The following is an 18473-nucleotide window of genomic DNA, read 5'->3' on the forward strand; positions in this document are numbered from 1 at the left end:
ACATTCCTGTGGCTGGCCCAGAAACTTCTAAAGAAGCACGACAGGGATTCAAGGCTCCACCAGGCTTCCTCTAACACGCATGCCCCCACCAGCCCCACCAGCAAAATTCCACATACCAGCAATAGGAGGAGAACTCTTCTTTGCTGGGTTTCCCAGACAAGAGCTCTTTAAAGTATAGGATCCAGGCTTGGAAGAAGAAACCAAAGCTCAAAGGGATCCTGGAGTGCCCACAGCTCCACCAGCAGTAGGCGGTACAGCCCATGCAGGCTGTCCTCCATGCCAGCCCAACACTCAGAGGCCGGCACTGAGCATCTTTCTAGGGATAGCCTTCCCCACCCTGGGCAGATCTCATGCAGTTTTGGCCATCTACTTGGGCTCAGGGTGTAAAGGTCCCAATCTCTTGGGGACGGAGTCCCAAGGCTACCAGAAGTCACTGGGAGTTCCCTTTCTTTTGCCTCTGGTTATTTTAAATGGTGAGAAAGGCCAGCTTTTCCTCAGGGTATTTGTTTAGGCTTCCTTTTCTAAGAGCTCAGATCCCAGGATTCCGCTTACCTATTAAATTCTTAATTCAGTTGCAAGGGTCAGATTTATTTTCTTGAAAGGCATGCTTAGTGGTGGTGGGGACTGGAGCCCAGTTTTCTTTGACTGGGCTGGGGGAGAAGGCTTGGCACCATCATAAGCACTGCTGGCTCAGAAATGGCACTCTGCTCACCAGACCGAGAGTGGGCCCTACTTAGTGTGAGCTTCTGAGGCCTGCTGAGGAATAAACACGAGGCAGGTCCTATCAAAAAGGCCTGCCACCAAAAGAGCTTCCACCCCACCCCTGGGACCACGCCCACCCTGAGGGTCTCCTTAACTGCATGAAGTCAGAGCCTGATCTCCCAGGCGAAGAGAGCACAGGATAGGGTCTAGTCCAGAGCTTCGCCTCAGGATAGAAGCCCATGACAGGGCAGGGTATCTGATGCCTGAGAAGACAACAGCTGGAAAGATGGCTTTCCAGAAGGGCTGTACCAGAGCCACGCATGAGTCCCCAAATCCATGCACAGGGCCACGAAGACTCTCAGAAAGCCAGGACAGAGGTCTTGAGGTGCCCAAGCTTGTTAACTCCTACAGCTGGTGCCTGGAATGGTTCTTGAGCACAACTCTGTTGGTACTTCACCCATTGCAAGGTATGAATCTGTCCTAAGAGAATCCACACTTTCTCTGGATCATGCCTTCAGCAGCAGACCAAGAGAAAACAATTCACCAAAACCCTCTCTTGCAACTATAAAAAGTTCTCTACAAGGACAAAGAAAACATATATGTGGAGGGAACCAGATCCTATCCCTCTCACCAGCTCCTGTGGGGAATTAAATTAAGAGGACTTTCCACATTCTCAATAATTTAGTTTCTCATATAACTTTCCTGAACAGTGCTGGGCTAGGAGACGTGTGTCAAGAATGAAGTCAACACATCAGTGCTGCTCAGAAACCTGATGTCCACTCGTTCCAGGAGCACGGAGAAAAGATGGTAATGCATAACCATGAGAGGCATCGTCTCAGTCGTGTGCTGGCCTCGGACTTCAGCAGCCACTTGCTGACAAGAAACCTGCTAGGCTGAGCAATAACCTCTGTGCTGGGACAAGAAAATGGGGGCTCCAGAAAGCTTCCCAAGGGAGGGAAAGCAAACTGAGCCTTCAAGGACAGAGACAAAATTTTCAGCCAGCCAAGTAGCGAAGGGCATTTGAGCCTAACAAAAGAGCAGGAGGAGAGACCCAGAGGAGGCGATGAAGGTGCAACACATCAGGGAGCAGATGGGGCTGGGAGACCAGAGGTGGTACTCAGGGTGTAGACTTGGGTCTAAAGATTAGGAGAGCCACTGGCAGAGCTTCAAGAGGGCCTCCTGGGACCAGATCAGCCCTTGAGAGCCCAAAAGGACCTACTGGGACTGCCGGGAGGAGGATGTGGTTAGGAGAGGGAGGGTCTTGGCTGGACGCTTTGTAAGACATCTCATCTGGGAGCCAAGCCATGGAACCCTGGAGGGCAAGATGAGAAATGAAAAACCAAGGGCCACACCCCTGTGTATCTCATAGACCCCTGGCTATGACCTGGCTGACAGCCAGGTACAAGTCTACTAAGGGAGGGCTGGAAATGTATCTGGACCTTGAGAGAGGGTGTCTGTGAACTTTCAAAACATTGTGGTTTTGAAAATCTCATTAAATGGCCACCACTGAGGGGGAGGAGTAAGTGTCCAGCACAAAGGGCAGTGTCTAATGGGCCTCCTTCTGCAGGTTGCATTCTTTCCTCACATCTGCTGCCTTGCCCAGGGTAGCCAGAGACACCAGCAATGGGGAAGAGATGAGCCAGTGTAGCCATCAGAAGTTATACCAACTCACTAATCACACTTGCAGGCCATCCTAACTAAATTCAATGGGGCAGGCACAGGAATCAGCCAAGGCAACCATATGGCCAGCCAGCCGTGAATATACTCACTCCCGTTTTCTCTGACTTGAACTTTATTTTGGGGGTCAAACATTTCCACCGGCATTTCTCAGCTTGTCCAGAAAGAGGGTATGGAAGAATGGCTCCCTGAAACCACAGACTCTTAACCAGTGCCACGTTGGTAGGCTAGCTCTCTGATTTGTAGCACTGCCCTGCTGGCCCGCTTCCGTGGCGTAAATGCTTCTGGCCTAGGGCACACTTCCAGCCGAGGCAGGAAGAAACATGTGCACTCAGCTCTTGGGAGCAGGGTAAGTGGTTCCAGTCACCCTGCGATTCACCAACAACCCAAAATGGGCTCGTGTGAAGGTTCTGTGTGCAGTCTTGAGAGAGACAGTAAGCAGCCCCAACCCTGGCAGAAACTATCAAGCTTTAGGGAAGGTCACAGAGACTTGCTGTTTTCTTTTCTTCTCCTGGGCAGAGCATTAACCAAGAGCGACCAGCCAAAGGCTCGTCTTCTGCTCCTGTATCCCCCACCAAATGAGCTTTCCCGTTTGGCTTGGAACTGCATCGCTCGGACTTAGGACAGAAACTCAGGCTGCATCTTCTCGAATGAGCAGACGGAGGTGCCCAGAAGAAGGGCTGCAGCCCAGATAGTCTGAGGCATTCCAAGGCCCAGGACACCCCCTGGCACCTGCTGCACTGACGGAGGAGACAGGTAAGCAGGGAGAGGGCTAAAGCAACACTCAGCATTTTGCTGGAAAAACCCAGCCCGTGGAGCTGGGGCACCAGGACTTGCTCCTCAGGAGAAGTGACAAACCCCAGTGAGTTCTGGCAGGGGGAGAGCAGCCCCTAGTGCATGATTCCTGACTCATCCAAGTGTTCTTCAATGAGTACAAACGTTACACACCGAGCCATCAGCTGACACAAGGAGCCAGGCTGTCCCTGCAGGATCGCTCCACAGACATCAGAAAACGGAGAAAAATAACGGCTCCCCCTACCCCTACCACCAAGAGTTTCTGCTCTAATTCTCAAGCAAACAATCATGGATCAACTCTGCCCATCGTCCTTCCAGGGCATATACCCTAAAACGACGGCCCATCACCGTAGGACTGGCCAGTGAAGTTCCAGTCCATCCCCATCACACACCGAGTGCCCTAAGCCCTGCACTCCTAGTCCTGAGAAGGGAGCCACCACCCCAGAGCTGTACAGGGGCAGCACAGGCTGGCAGCAGGCTTCACAGTCGCAGTGCGCGTGGGTTTGAGGGGCGGTGACATTCGGCAGGTCCAAGCGAGGAGCCGCGCGGTAGGGAAGCTGACTGTACGAGGCAGGGGTAGCGCTGGCCACAGCCCAGGGCTGCTCAGCACAGGGAGCACGACCAGCTGTACCTTACTGAGCTCCCTCAGTTTGCTCTTGGCGACAGCCGTGTCTTCCTGCTCTGTAGCCAGCAGCTTTTCTTTCTCTTCCAGCTGGCGCTTCAGAATCACCACAGGGTCACCCTTCTGAGTGGCCTAAAAATGCCCACAGAGCCACATTAATAGGAGAGAGACAGACACTGGGTTCGTACCCCCAATCCAGCAATCAGACCCTGACCCGTGACAAGCCTGATGAAGTGGAAGTAAGTACTTTAAGATGAGCGAGTTCCATCCCGACTAGATACTTCTGGGGAGAAAGTACTCCAGCCTCAGCTGCCCAGTCTGTAGGACATCCAGGCCCTGTGTGCCTAGGAGGTGTCTACAAAAGTGTTGGACCTCTGGGGTAGTTATTAGGAGCATGGGGTTTCCCACTAGCTCGCATCGATGGTGGCTAGGGCCTCTTCCTGCCCCACTAAGGGGCAGTTGACCATTGTTTCTGGCTCGGTGACTGCCCTTTAGACACAGTGTGCAGCCCCTAGCCTACTGGCTGAGGCATGGAGGCTGTGGGAGGGGCGAAGTATGTTGGGGACAGCAGCCCGACCTGAGTGTGGGCCTCTCCTCTTGAAGGAGGAGTGGTCATCTTGACCTCCTCCAGCCACTCACACCCAGGAGACCTGCCTCCACCCCCCATGCTCACAGAGCAAGAAGCTCCCTGCGACTGACTGACGTCACAGCCCAGCAAGAGCCAGAAGTGGGGCGACCCCAACTGGCCTCAGAGCATGGGCCACTGCCTGACTCTCAGGACACCCCCAACATCTCTAACCACTAAGTTGCCACAAAATTCTGCAGCAAAATTACCTGGAATTCCAACTCTGATTAAGGAACAAACATATGTCATGCAGCACTTCCTGGGGGCAGCTCATTCGTCAAAGTACCAGAGGGTGGTGCCAGCCCCTGAACTGGCCCCCAACAGGAGGGAAAATCACAGAAAGGTGTTTCTCGGCCCATCACAGGGCTCCCTCACTCACAGAATGTACCTACACACCTTCCTTCCTGCACCCAGAGCCCTGGCCACAAACCACTTGGGCCCCATTTCCTGTGTTCCACTCCCAGGACCCCTGCAACTCAGAGCTCTGCCCTGGTTCTTAACATCCATCATGATTCAGTGGCCCAACAATGTCTGGACTGTGGCAGAAGCCAAAGCATTCGCAGTGATTCATGTAGCCTCTGCTTGGAAAAGGATGGTAGGGTTGTGCTGAGAAAGGTAAACAGAGGCTATTTCATGAACACTGTACAGCTGGGCAAGCTGGGTGTAGCCAACATGAACGGCATCACCTAGCGGAGACTGGGACCCCACCAGGTGACCACTGCAACTCACCAGCCTGAGGGGGGGCAGGGCAAAGCCACCCAGGCAAGATGCAGCAACCAATGAACGTGGCCTTGGGAAGGGTGGGCCTACCTTATGCCAGGTGTCCTGAATGACACCAGCTTTCTCAGATAGGATCTCAATGAGCCGCTGGGCCTCGCCCTCATTGAACACCATGCTTCCGACTGTGGAGACCAGCGTCTTGTAAGGGAGGTAGAGAGGGCTGTCTGTGTCCGGGGGCCCTGTACACAGAGAAAACGAAAGAGCAGAGACTTACACTCAGACACCAGTGACCAAACCCATCACACCCCAAAGCAGCAGGGGCCAATCAGAGGCAAGGACTCTGTCCAGCTGCCTGGGGTATGCTCCTGGACAACAAACTCACTGCAAGTTGAAAAGTTCGTAAGTTGAAAATGCATTTAATACACCTAACCTACCAAACATTATAGCTTAGCCTAGCCTACCTTAAACATGCTCGTAACACTTACATTAGCCTATACGTAGTTGGGCAAAGTCACCAAACACAAAGCCTATTTTATAAAGTGTTGAGTATCTCATGCAATTTACGTATATCGCTTTCACCTGATGGCTGGAACCATTAGTCGAGGACCATCTATACTGGGAAATGGACTAAACTGAGGGCTCTGCCCGACACTCCTGACTGCCCAAAGGCAGCTGAGGGGCAAGGTCCCAAGTAAAGAAAAGCAGAGTTTTTCTAAGTTGGGGAAGATGTCCGCCCCCCTCCCCGCTTTTATCTTCTAAATGAGCAGAATTAAGCAAGGCATATCTTTCCCCAAAGTATTTTTTTCCCTCTTCCTTTTTCCAGCAAACAGCCCAGCAAGGTTCACCCCGCTGGCATGATCAAGCCCTATGGCCCTACAGGTCCTGACTGACCAGCAAGCCTGCCATTCCCCACAAACACAGATGCCGACAGCCGCACTCCCACCGTCATGGGAGAAGCATGGAAAGCAAAAGGCCCACGTCTCCAGGGCTGCTTCTCTGTAGCTCCAGGAAAAAGGAGGCTGCTTCCCACACACTCAGGTTCAAACACTATTTCCAGCTCTCCCTGGAAGAAGCTTAAGTAGGTGTTAGGAGAGGGAAGGCTAGGCTGGGTTCTTTCAGAACAGGCCTGCCCACTCAGTCCATTACTGACTTCTGGAGGACATAGAGCCATTGGCCAACAACCGTCACTTCTGAAACACTCCTGATACCATACCCCCCACCCCTCAAAGCTTTTGCTCTCATCATAGCTCTCAAGGCAAGAAAGGGTGAACTGAGGGTGCAGCCGGTTAGCTCAGTTGGTTAGAGCGCGGTGCTCTTAACAAGGTTGCCGGTTCGATCTCCACATGGGCCACTGTGAGCTGTGCCCTCCACAACTAGACTGAAACAACTACTTGACTTGGAAATGATGGGTCCTGGAAAAACACATTTGGAATACATTTTTCAGAAAGTTAAAAAAAAAAAAAAGAAAGGGTAAACTCCGATGCTGCATCTGGTAGGGGCCCTGCCAGAAATGCGTGGGCAATTCCTTAGGTTAAGGCCCACATCTGCCCCACAGGTGAATGACAGGGCTGAAAATGAGATGAATCCAAGAAAACAGGCCCACTGGTCTGCAGCGGCCCCTTCAGCTAAGCCCACCTCACTAAGGACCATGAATAGGGAAGGTTTCCATGGCAACCCTAAATTCCCTGGCCTGTCAAAATATTCTCACATACTAGTCACAGTATTTTCATCACAAGTCAAAGCATTTAGCATGATACCTTAATAAGGGGAATGTGGGACTTGGGCAAGCTGGCTGCTGTGAGTACCTTCATTTTAGAACTTCTTATCTCAGTGAAGCTCGAGATTAAAAATAACCATGTTGACACTAAAGGGCTAAGAGCTCAAGGATGCCACGAAAAGGGACATAAAGTGAGGGGAGAGCATGTCCCCTGTAGCCTTCTGTCTTTTCATTGAAATATATATATATAACATATGATTTTAATGATTTAATATGATTTTACAGCTAAGCCAAATATATATATATGTAAAAACCACTTTCTAGTTCACTATCAAAAGAAAATCCCAATGTTAGCATTTTGGTTTATGGGTTTCCTGCTTTCCTCCCTCAGCCTGTAGTCAGATGTTTTGCCAGTGTTTTCCAGAAAAAGGAGGACCATTTGTTTCAAAGACACCACTGAAACCAAGGGGGTTGGATTGGACAGGACACCCTCTCTGAAGCTGACCCCTGCACAGACAACCTCCTGACCTCCCTCTGAAAGGTCTATTCTTGCACAGTCCAGTATGCTGGCCACCAGCCATGTGGGGCTACTGGGCACCTAAAATGTGGCTAGTGTGAATGGAAGTGTGATGCCAGTGGGACTATGCCCTGGATTTCAAAGACCTTGTATGAAAAAAAAGTAAACTATCTATAATAGTTTTTCTAATAGATTATATTTTAAAATAGTATTTTTGGTAAATTGAGTCAAAATATATCATTAAAATGAATTCCATTTGTTTCCTGTTTGCCGTTTTAAATGTGGCTACTAGGAAGGTTTAAACTCCATACGTGGGGCTCACACTGTTTCTACGGGACAGGGTAGTCTGCTCTTTCCAACCCTGGGGAACCCCAGAGCACTCCCTGCTGAATTCCTGGCGGCTACCATCCCTGCAGAAGCCTCGGAGTGACGAGGAGTTCAGGCCTCTCTTGAAGACCATCCTTCTAGGCCCCCAAGGCCGCTACTGCGCTGCCAAAGTGGGTGGGGGAGGAGGAGGTATCTGGATAATGCAATTACACTTCGCTATGAAATGTCATTTCTTTCACAGGTGCCGGACCAGTGGTCTCAACAAATGCACATTCCCTCCTGAAGGCTATGGAGAAGTGGAGCGTCAAGACACCCTGTCTACAAAATGCTTCTGAAAGGATTCGGTGAGTGTCATTCTAAATATATCTTTAATGAAACTTTATAATTATATTAAATTTTATTAGGCATATTAATGAACAAAGTAATAATAACTTGTAACAAGTGGAAAAATCCAAAGCTATGCACAACAAAATTTAATTCTCCCCTGCCCACCCCCCCTTCACAGAAACTTCAAATACTATCTTTTACATTATTTTTAGAAAACCATAAATTTACATTTTTTCATTAAGTCTTTTAGGTAAGAATAGTGCCGTCTCTATTCTCCCCAACTCAGGGAAGAAAAACTGAAATTAAAAAAAAAAGGCCTTCAAGTAGGAACCAGGACTTCCGGACTTCTGCAGGGGTCACGTTTACTTCCAGGTTTCAAGATCTCCTCACCACAGCAGCGTCACTAAGCACACCTTGATGAGGCACCAGTGACTGGGAGACAGGCACACTGACTCATCAACAAATAGCATACTAACGGAGCTAACACGTGCCAGCACTCCACACGTCTCCAACAAATACTTGGAAGACTAGAAATAATCCTTGGTATTGTGAAATCTTAAGGCATTATAATAAATTTGTCAAAGATTCAACATCTAATCTATTAAACCAGAGACTTCATAAAAACCACGAGGCAGTGAAATCTAGTGAGATCAGTTCACTGACGGCCTGTTCCTGCAGCCAATGTTTTGCACACCTTGAGTCTGAAATACCAGGAACAAGCAGGGAGGCCTGGGGTATGAATGAGGAAAAGGAGAGTGAAGACTAGAGAGGCAGGGCCAGCATCCCACTGCTCTGGAGTAATCCAGTCCCCTATCCAGCAGGAGTACTGCAAACACCGGGCCTGGGCTCAGGGTAAACCTCTTATGAATGGGTTGGTGTTGGACATGCTCCTTCACCTGCAGGTGACAGCCTCCACGGAGTCTGGGCCAGAAGCCTCAGAGCTGCAGAGCTGCTGAGGAGAGCCGGGCGTGAGATTTTTATGTGCCATCTCCTGACCGGTAGTGCTGACAGCTAACCCAAGGAAAAACAGATAAATAAAACCATTGCGGGGCTGAACAAACACATTCATGGGCCAGAACCAGCCTGCAAGTCACCCCTGCCCTTGGGCAACGGGGCACCATGGTCAGAACAGGGCCCATGGTAGCGTAGGCTCAAATTCCAGCTTAGCTCCTTCCCACTTGCTTGTCCTTGGGCAAGAGGCTTCATCTCCCTTTGCCTGTTTCCTCACATATGAAATACGGATAATAATTGTTCCTCCCTCACAGCCTCACAGCAACGTTCTTGAACAATGGCTGGCACAGGGTAAAGCACTGCAGAATCCATCCACAGGGCCACCTTCAAGATCCAGTCACTGGAGAATTGCAGAGCCTGAGCGCCTCCCTAGGAAGGAGCGTATCGGGGATGCACTGGGCTCCGCAGCCCAGCACTGTTCCCACAGCGCACATAGGAAAGAGCTCGCAGGAGCTGAAGCAACTCTGTCCTTTCTCCTACCCCCACCAACAGAATGGACATAGCACCACAGCCCGTGGACCCTCTGGCTCCTGCCTCACAGCACTGTCCTCACTCGGGAGGTTAAAGGGGTAACACGTGCAGAGAGCAGGGAGCCCTCTGCCTCCCTGGGCTCTCAGCCAAGAAGCACACCACTCTGATAATGCGTATTACACCTCAAATTCCAAAACTACACTCCCTTTTGCAATCACGCTGGGAGGCTTACTCTCCTAAAATTAAACTTATCTTCCCAAAAAAAGGCACTCCGGAGCCTCTCTCACTGTCAAATGGGGTCCTTTGGAGAGAATTTTCTTTTCATTTGCATAATTACCACTATCCCCAAGGCCACGTCCCAGTCAAAAGGGACCTCATCGGGCTCCACAACCCAGCAGTTTCCGCTTCAGCCCCTCCAGTGGCCGGTTATAGAACACGCATGCCCTGCTCATGCTGGCTTACTCAACCAACAGGGGGGACGTGGGCACCACTCAGGAAACTGCCTCCGGAGCTCCAGGCAGCTGGTGAACAGTGGGAAGGATCATCACCGCAGCCTGCGATGGGCTGTCAAAAGTCTCCAGCTCTCATTGCAGATGCCGGGCAGCTCTGCCCAGGGCGGGCAGGTCCAGCTGGTCTCCAGACACAAAGCATGGACCTACTGTGCATCTAAAAGGCTGGGCTTGGAAAGGTAAGTTAGAGGTATAAGTACCAGCTAAGACAAGCAGAGGACACAGGACAGACACATGGCAATCACACAGCAGAGCCACACAAAGGGAACCTGGGGACTGTGCGCTTTACCATGGAAGCAAGTATGGCAGCAACACCAGGAAGGCTTTGAGACGGGATGCCTGAGCCAAACCCTACTGATGAATAAGGAGAAGGTGAAGGCTGCAGCTTCAGGAAGGGGAGCAGTACACGGCAGGTGCTGGAGGCCTGCAAGGCGCCTCGCTAGTCAGAGGGAGTGAAGTAAGGTCAGAGCAGGTCCAAGTCTTCACAGGCCCCAGGAATCTAGATCTTACTGTCCAGACAAGGAGCAAGGTCTAGAAAGGAGCAAGGTTTACGTTTGGGAAAAATTATTTCAGGACAATCAGGGGGACAAGGGGGGACGCAGGCAGATCAGGGAAGAGCCCGAGGTGACAAGCCAGGAACGCTGGAAAGGAACCTGCCACAAGGGTGTGGTCTTGGGGTGGGGAAGGACACCCATGGCAAAGACACTCCCTTTCTCAGGGAATGTCTGGACCAATCAGACACACTCTTGCAGGCTTCAATGGCTGCTGCCGCTAGACCTTGCACAGGGGCCACCTTGATATTGTAGGTCAGGGGACCCTGCACGACTTCCCCCAACAAAAAGACCCCAACTTCAGAGTGCCTTCCAGGCTCTGACATCCCTAGTCACCTGAGCCAAACTCTAGTCACCCAGGACCCCAGAAAGGGATCTCCTGCACCACCTTGTAGTCCAGTACGTCACAAGCAATCATCTCATTTAGAGACAGAAGACAAGTTCCTGACTCCTTCTGACCCCACGTCTAGAGGGTGTCCCCCCCAAATCAGAGAGCCGGCAGGTGCACCCGTCTCTAGAAACAAGGAACTCAGGCCAGCATCACTGCTGGGCTCCCCACTTAGTGGCATGTTTGTGGGCAGCAGCCGGGAAGGGTCCTCCTGGGCAAGGACCCTTATGAGGCGCTTGATGAAAGATCCACCAAATTCACCAATGGCGGCAGCTGCAAGTCCTGCCATCCTCATCGCTGCTCATCTGCACCACGGTGGAGGCAGGCCCTGGGCAGCACACACAGCAGACTCTAAACCCAGCACTGCCCAAGGGCTGGTCTGCCCTCCTGACCAGATACAGACCCAGGAGGAGCAGCTTCACTTGACCCGTCTGCCAGACACTAACATTTGGCAGTTTAAGTACACTGGAGTGAAGTCCAAAATAATGTCAACAGCAAACCCATTTGGGGTCTTTGAATCAGGCCTTTTCCTTTGGTTGGAGAAAAATGTAATCTGGTAACCAACTGGGAGATTGTCCTCATTAATGATGTCTAATGGAAATTTTTTAAAAATCCTATAGATTGTATAGCTTTACTCTCATTATACTTTTTTTCCCCAAAAATTTCTAAAAAATCAATTTTATATCTGAAAACAAAAAACACATCACAGTGTTTTTAAAATAAAGGCAACTCCCAGAGGACCTCTGGGCAAGATCCTTCCTTGGGCTTCCTCAGGCACGCAGGCTGGTCCAAGGAGAGCAGGCCTGAAATGACAATCAAGATTTTACTTAACACCTGTAGGAAAGACAAAGGATGTACAATCGTAAGCTTCCTGATCACAGCCGCTGGGGACAGCAACTGGAGTCCCAGAGCTGCCATGTTTTAAGATGACTGGAGAGTTCTGGAAGAACATCACCCGCAGGTTCTCTAAGACGTGGCAGTGCCACGCTGATACTTGGATTACTTCCCTAGGGAATGTTTTTGTTCTTTTAAAAAAGAAGAAAAGAAAACGTTGGGTTTGAAGAACTTTACACAGAAAGTGAGTAGAGTCTCAAACGTCCCGCAGAGATTTCGTCTTTCAGAGCTTCAGACCCTGAGAAACTGAGTTAAGTTCAAAAGAAAGAACATCAAACTTACTCTCAATACAACCTGTCTGTGCCTCAACACTATAAGGGGGGGCTGCAGATAAGAGACCCAGGCTCAGGCAATGGTCCCTGCCCTGCCATTTGCTGGCTTTGTCATTTCTGGGAAGTCTCAAACCAGAGCTCAGCTTTGGTGTCTGCGTTTGTAAAATAGGTAACAGCACAAATGCATCTTACAGAATGTTTAGGGAATAAACGCGTGGAGAAGAGCTTCGTGAAGCATGCACCTCACCAAGCAGCTGCTTAAGGAGAGCAGTGGTGTCACATTCACAGTAGTAATCCAGAGCTGGCCTCAGACACAGGAAGCCCTCAGCACAAAGGACAGCGTGGGGGGAGGAAGGGGAACACTTTATTATCACGTCACACAGTTGAACATGAGGCCCCTGCTAAGCTACAGACACCTTGAATAAAGCTTTCCTGGGAGGTCTAAAAACTCTTCCCCATCTTCCCTGACCTCTGGTGAGCCTACCCCATCCATTAGGTTATGCCACGTGGTCTTATTTGCATTTCCAGCTGCGCTGGCAGAGGTAGAACGGGCCTGGCAGGGCCTCTCCTAACACGAAGCTGCCAGGCCCCCAGGACACTGCCAGGTCCACAGATGCAGCGCCCACCAGGACCTTTCCATTTTAGCTCAGACTGTTACCAATTACTCAGTGTCCAGCGCTAGGACAGGCCTGAGAAGAACTGGCCACTGTCTTTCCTCAACCTAACCATTCCAAAGGAGCAAGGACTTCTTTCTGCTGTTCAGAGGATGCTCAGCAGACCTCTGGTCGGGGCAGGACCACCTCACAGAACTTGAGAGGGTAGAAGTTCCACTTGGTACAATGAGGGCCTATTTATTTGACTCAGCCAAATAATGGAGTTTTTGTTTCTTTTCAATTAAAAAAATACATGTTACAAAAAAACTGGGAAATACAGAAGGATGAAAAGAAAATATTAAGATTTACCCATAATCCTGTCCCCCAAAGATGGCCGGCCTCTTTCTCCCAGATGGGCGGTGTGTTTTATCTGACAACACAGTCATCATGAGGTTGTAAACACCTGTGTGCCCTAGAGGGTATCTAGGCTCTCCTGGGCCCTGTCGTGATGGCCTTCGGGGCCCAGAGTAGATAGCCCCCACCCACAGATGTGGGGAATCGGGAATAAGGCCAGCCTACTCTTCAAGAGAGGAGAGCCATTCCTGGGGAGCCCACCTGGCTTCAGCCTTGCTCAGCTGCTGTACCACACAAACCAAGCTCCAGCACAAACCCAGCGTTCTGGATCTCATCTGAATGTGGAATTTCCAAAATAGGCACCCTGTACTTCCTGATTCTAAGTCTTTGGTTTATCTGGGGCCCAAGCCCACGTTGTGCTAATCTGGGCTCACTTCCAGGTTACACCCATCAGCACACGCCAGGCGCAGGGGAGGCAGGCCAACATAATTACGCAGGCAAACACTAAGTCTGAAGACAAAAGGTTTTTTAAAAACCACCAGCACCACATATACGCGTACACACACTTCCTGTGAAAGAAACGTGGCTTTTCTAACAAGCTCTGTGCACAAGTGCTGAGGTAACTATTAGAGAACGACCCAGCAGAGGCCTACACAGCTCTGCAAACACTCGGAAGATTTAGCTCTGGAAAATTTCCATTTCTCTATGGTTCCATGAGTTCCCTCTTCTGCAAACATTGAGACAAGAATCCGTGCTTTTTCAAAGAGAAAAAGCAAGTATTTTCTCTTTGTTACACACCTGAGTTTATGATGCTGCCCTGAAATTATCACCATTTCCACAGCACCATGTGAGCAGTAAAGTCAAAAAGAGGTTGCTGGAAACTCAAGTAGGCCTCTCACTCTGGGACAAAGGTAAGTTGTGAAATGTTTTCGGAGAGTGATGCAGTACTGTCTTCCTAAATTAAAAATGTACCTTTTGACTTAGCAATATCTAGGAGCTTACTTCCTAGAGATACTCACACGACAATATGTATAAATCACTGCATTGATTTTAGCAGCAAAAAAAACTGCACACTACTTAATGTCATTTAAATAAATTACGATACTGTGGGGACAAAGCCCAAAAAAACAGTTTCCAGGCTCTCGGCCTCACAATAGAAAGGTGCTGGCTCGGGTAGTAAATGGCCATCAACTGTGATCAGATGGCCATCAGCTGTGGCTAGTTGGCCGTCAGCTGTAACCCGTAAACCACTGGCCACTAATATAACTGCTGTGGCTACGCTAGCAGAAAGGAATGGGGGCTAGCAAGAAGATGGTGGCTGGCAAGCGCGGACTGCTGTTAGGCAGATTATGTAGATCCTGCTTCCTGTGTCTCCAGCCCAGCCGCCAGAGAGAATATATTGGTTTGACTTCCCTATCTATGGCTCCGTGGGTGTTCCTTTTTGGCCTTACCGTGTCCTGCGTTCTTACGTGGGGAGCGGGAGCGGAGACCCCGCAGGCCACCCCGCAGGACAATACATTCATGCTATGGAATATGACGTAGCTGAAAGTGGCAGCCCAATAGGAGCAACATGGAAAGAAGTCACCAGTACACTCGTGAGTAAAGAAAGTCAGTGCTCAAGCTGTGCGCTGCAGCCCCAGCGTGCATCGGCTGTGATGAGCAGAGCATCCCTGGGGCTCCCTCTGGAAGCAGGGGGTGAATGGAATGGAGTGGAAAGGAAGACTCAATTTTCACCTTCCATGCTTCTATACTGCTCGAATTTTGTTTGCTGAAAGCACATATTTATATAATAACAAACTTTAAAAAGCAAGGATTAGGAAGGCAGGTGTTCACTATCAAATCTGGCTACAGACAAGTGGTAAAAAGCTGTCACATGGCCTTCATTTGCTCTTGCAGGAAAATCAGATCAGAAGTTCTGGAATAGTTCCAAGTCGGACCTGCAGAAGTATGTTCTGTGCCCGCCTCCACACATGCCGGGTATTCTTCTGGGGCACCTGTCAGCGAGGGTCCTGCTGGGCCAACCCCATGATGACCAAGGAAGCAACCCGGTCTCGGGTGGGCCGCAGCTCCACGGTGGGCTTTGTCACTGATGTGTCACATGTCATGGCAAGCTACAGCCTCCATGACCTCATTCGTCACATCTCCTACAATATGGAGGACAACAGGGAGCTCACCCCTACACCATCCAGAACACAGGCAGAAGACAGAACAGGGCAGGGAGGCGCCAACGCAAGGCTGCAAAGATGTATTCGTTTTCACAGGGCCACCTGCAAAGTGACCCAAGAGGCCACCTCCCTGCCAATCGCTCCTGTTCAGAGCAACACTGTCCAGCAGAACTTACTGTGCTACTAGAGATGTTGTCCTTCATCTGCACTGTCCAAAAGGGCAGCCACTGGCCACATGTGAATACTGCTGAGCACTTGTGGTTAGTGTGACTGAATCTTTCATTTTATTGACTTTTCATTGACTTGAATGTTAACTTATATGGCCCCGTGTGACCAACAGCTCTCTTACTGGACAGCACAGCCCTGGACTCTAGCTCTCTGGTACCCAGGGTCTAAACATCATGGTCCTGGAGCTCTCCCACCTGAGTCAAGGTCTCCTCAATTCAGAGGAGAACTCCCTTCCTGGCCTCACCAGTGATCTGGAACCTACTTCCCTAGTACATCCCCACAGTCCTCAGGCCCCCAAAGCTACTCACATCTCCAGGTCCCGTTTCTGGATGCCCTGGGCCAGCCAGACAAACCAGAGTTGTGCCCACAGTTCCCTCAAGTTGGGCACACACAGCCCCAGAGAAGCTAGGGGTGGACAGGCTCTGGACAGACACAGAGAAGCTAAGCTCAACGCCGGCTGGCAGGCAAGGTCAAGGACAGGCAAGTGGAGCTGACCACAGCCTCATGGGACATAAGGTGCACTGCATGGAAAGAACATGGCCTGCTTCTCACTTAGAAACATGGTCATAGCCAAAAATACTAAAAATGAGTCAGATTAATTCTGGAACGCTAAACTCCACATAGAAGAGGTAATTGCAAGAGAAAGTGTGAGCCCCATTCCATAAGCAACTGGAAATACCCATGATTTCATGAACTTCACAAAGTTGGGGGTGGGAGCGGCCGCATCCACCGCAGAGGGTCCTGAAGATGGCTTTACACAAAAACCTCGGGAAAACAGGGCTGACATCACACAGTGCACATTCAAGAAAATAAAAAATAAAGTACAAGAAAAGACTTCCCTCATATGTTCAGACTCTCAGGCATCCTAAAGAATAAAGAAATTCACCTTTCAGGCATTGTTATCAGCCGCACATATTGCCCCTTGCGGCTGTTTTCATTTTGGTCCTGACCCACATGGCTATTTATGTGGCCAAGGACCCAATATTGGCTTTTGTGATTTTCTCCTTGCAGCTTTGGAGTGACAATCTCTGCCATCTGAGCTGATCAATATTAATTTCGGTTGTCTTTTATATTTTCTAGGGTTTGATTTCTTTTTAAATTAAATCTAATTCATCCAAACCTCATATTTTTATAGGGGTACATGCAGACTCTTCCAAATCTTGAACATGCTGCCCAATATCATTGCCTGAACATTTCTCCTCCCCTCTGAAATGATGCTCCCTCCCCTCATTGAAGTTCTTAGGGATGACACCATCTGTTTTAGAACCATTCTGTTCTCTGACCGGGCTAGCCTTGGGCCAGCACCCTACTTATAATTACAGTAGTTCACACATCAGACAGAACTGGCCTTCCAAAAGCCACTTAAAAGTCTATCCAATATTCTTATATATATTCTCCTTCCAGATAGAACTTTTATAATAGTTTTGTCAAGTTAAGGGTGGCGGGGGGGTGGGGGGTCAGGGGAGGAGGAGTCCAACTGAAATTTTGGCTGGAATAATAATAAACCACTAAGTGAACTATCATTTTATCCATAGTATTTAATCTTTCTTATCCTGGACCACGGTATTTCTTTCCTGTGATCAAATTTTCTCTTTTTGAGCTTCTGTTGAGCTTCTGTTGAGCTTCTGTGTGGGTTCACACAGGCATAAAGTTAGATCTTCCTTCTAACAAGGTTCTCTATTACCTGTAAATTAGGACCATTTGCCTTCCTTTCGATATCATCACATCTGTTTCATGCCTTATCTCAGAGGTCTAAAGCCGTTGCATGGTAATGATGGCTACTGGACACACCTGATGGGGGAGAGCCAGAAAACAGGCCAGTTCTCAGTCCCATCCCTGTCTTCCAGTCTCAAATGTTCTTGTCCCTGGATCAAGTGGAACATTACCTTAAAGTCAGGGCAGTGTGCCCTCCCTCCAGCCTGTGGAGGCAGGGCTGAGGCTAAGTGGTTGGGTTTTCAAAGTTCATGAGAGGTTGATTTAATCTTGTGGCGCCAGGTGGCTGGTACCTGACCCTCAGCAGGAGCCCGAAGCTGCTCACAGAGGATGGGTCCTCTCACATGGAGCAAGATGCTGCCTGAATAAATGCCCACCCCCCAAAAAGTTGGAGAAGGAAATCTGAGAAAAGGTAATATAGTTTCACAGAGGGGTAAGAGAGGAAAATCCACCTAAAAACATAGGGTCCTGAGCTATCCAGCACAGGTCCAAACACTTCAGGTCCCATAAGATGCCTAATCAAGACAAATGCAATCCCTTTTCCAAATCAAGTAAAGGCTAGTCAAAGACTTAAAGAAAACAACAAAACCGTAAGACTATTCTATCAAAGGAGTGATGAATGTGAAATAGGAATTCACTGGCCCAATTCTATAGTAATATGCACTTAAAAAATAAGGGGAACTTAATGTTCTATATTATTATATATAGATCACATATACTGGGGGTACCAAAAATATGTACACAAGTGGACACTTTGGTCAATGTTGCTCAAGCAGTAGTTCACCATAATCAGAAGTGTATGGATGCTGATGGTAACCACTTTGAGCATCTCTTGTAACTACAAAAGTCAAACATGACTTATATTCATCTTTTGTCATCAGTATACATTAAGTATTACAATTTTAATACAGTTTTCCTGTCTTAAAATATGTATACTTTTTTTAGCACCCTCTGTATTATACATACATACATATATATAAAATGCTCTATTAAATAACTGGGGTAGGGGGTAGGGAAGAGAGGAAAGGGGGTAGGGGGTGAATGCCATTTTTCTCTGGAAATATTATCCTACCATTATTCACTCAACAAACATACAGAAACAATAAAGCTATGCTAAAGTACCAGGTGAGGTAAGAAATAGACATTTAAGAAAGATCTGCGTATTCAGTCTCAGTCATATAACTTGCTGCGGCCAATAGGATGCTGGTTTGAAATGTGCCCTTTTACAGCTCTGCTATAACCATGAAAAGGGCCCCTGCCCTGAAGCCTCAGCCTGGGCCCCAGAATGAGCACAT

At 49.1% G+C, this 18473-nt stretch overlaps 1 protein-coding gene across 5 annotated transcripts in view; it reads right to left on the reverse strand.

Moving 5' to 3' along the window:
* Positions 1-18473, reverse strand: part of RRBP1 (ribosome binding protein 1) — a 68295-nt gene that overhangs the window by 23380 nt on the left and 26442 nt on the right. For all 5 annotated transcript variants that reach the window (XM_081033505.1, XM_081033503.1, XM_081033504.1 and 2 more), the window contains exons 3-4: positions 5232-5380; positions 3806-3928 (exon numbers count right to left, since the gene is read on the reverse strand). In XM_081033505.1, coding sequence (XP_080889631.1) covers positions 3806-3928; positions 5232-5380 — 272 coding nt within the window. The remainder of the gene's footprint in view (positions 1-3805; positions 3929-5231; positions 5381-18473) is intronic.

This window comes from Rhinolophus hipposideros (genome assembly GCF_964194185.1).
Source record: "Rhinolophus hipposideros genome assembly, chromosome: 22".
NCBI lineage: Eukaryota > Metazoa > Chordata > Mammalia > Chiroptera > Rhinolophidae > Rhinolophus > Rhinolophus hipposideros.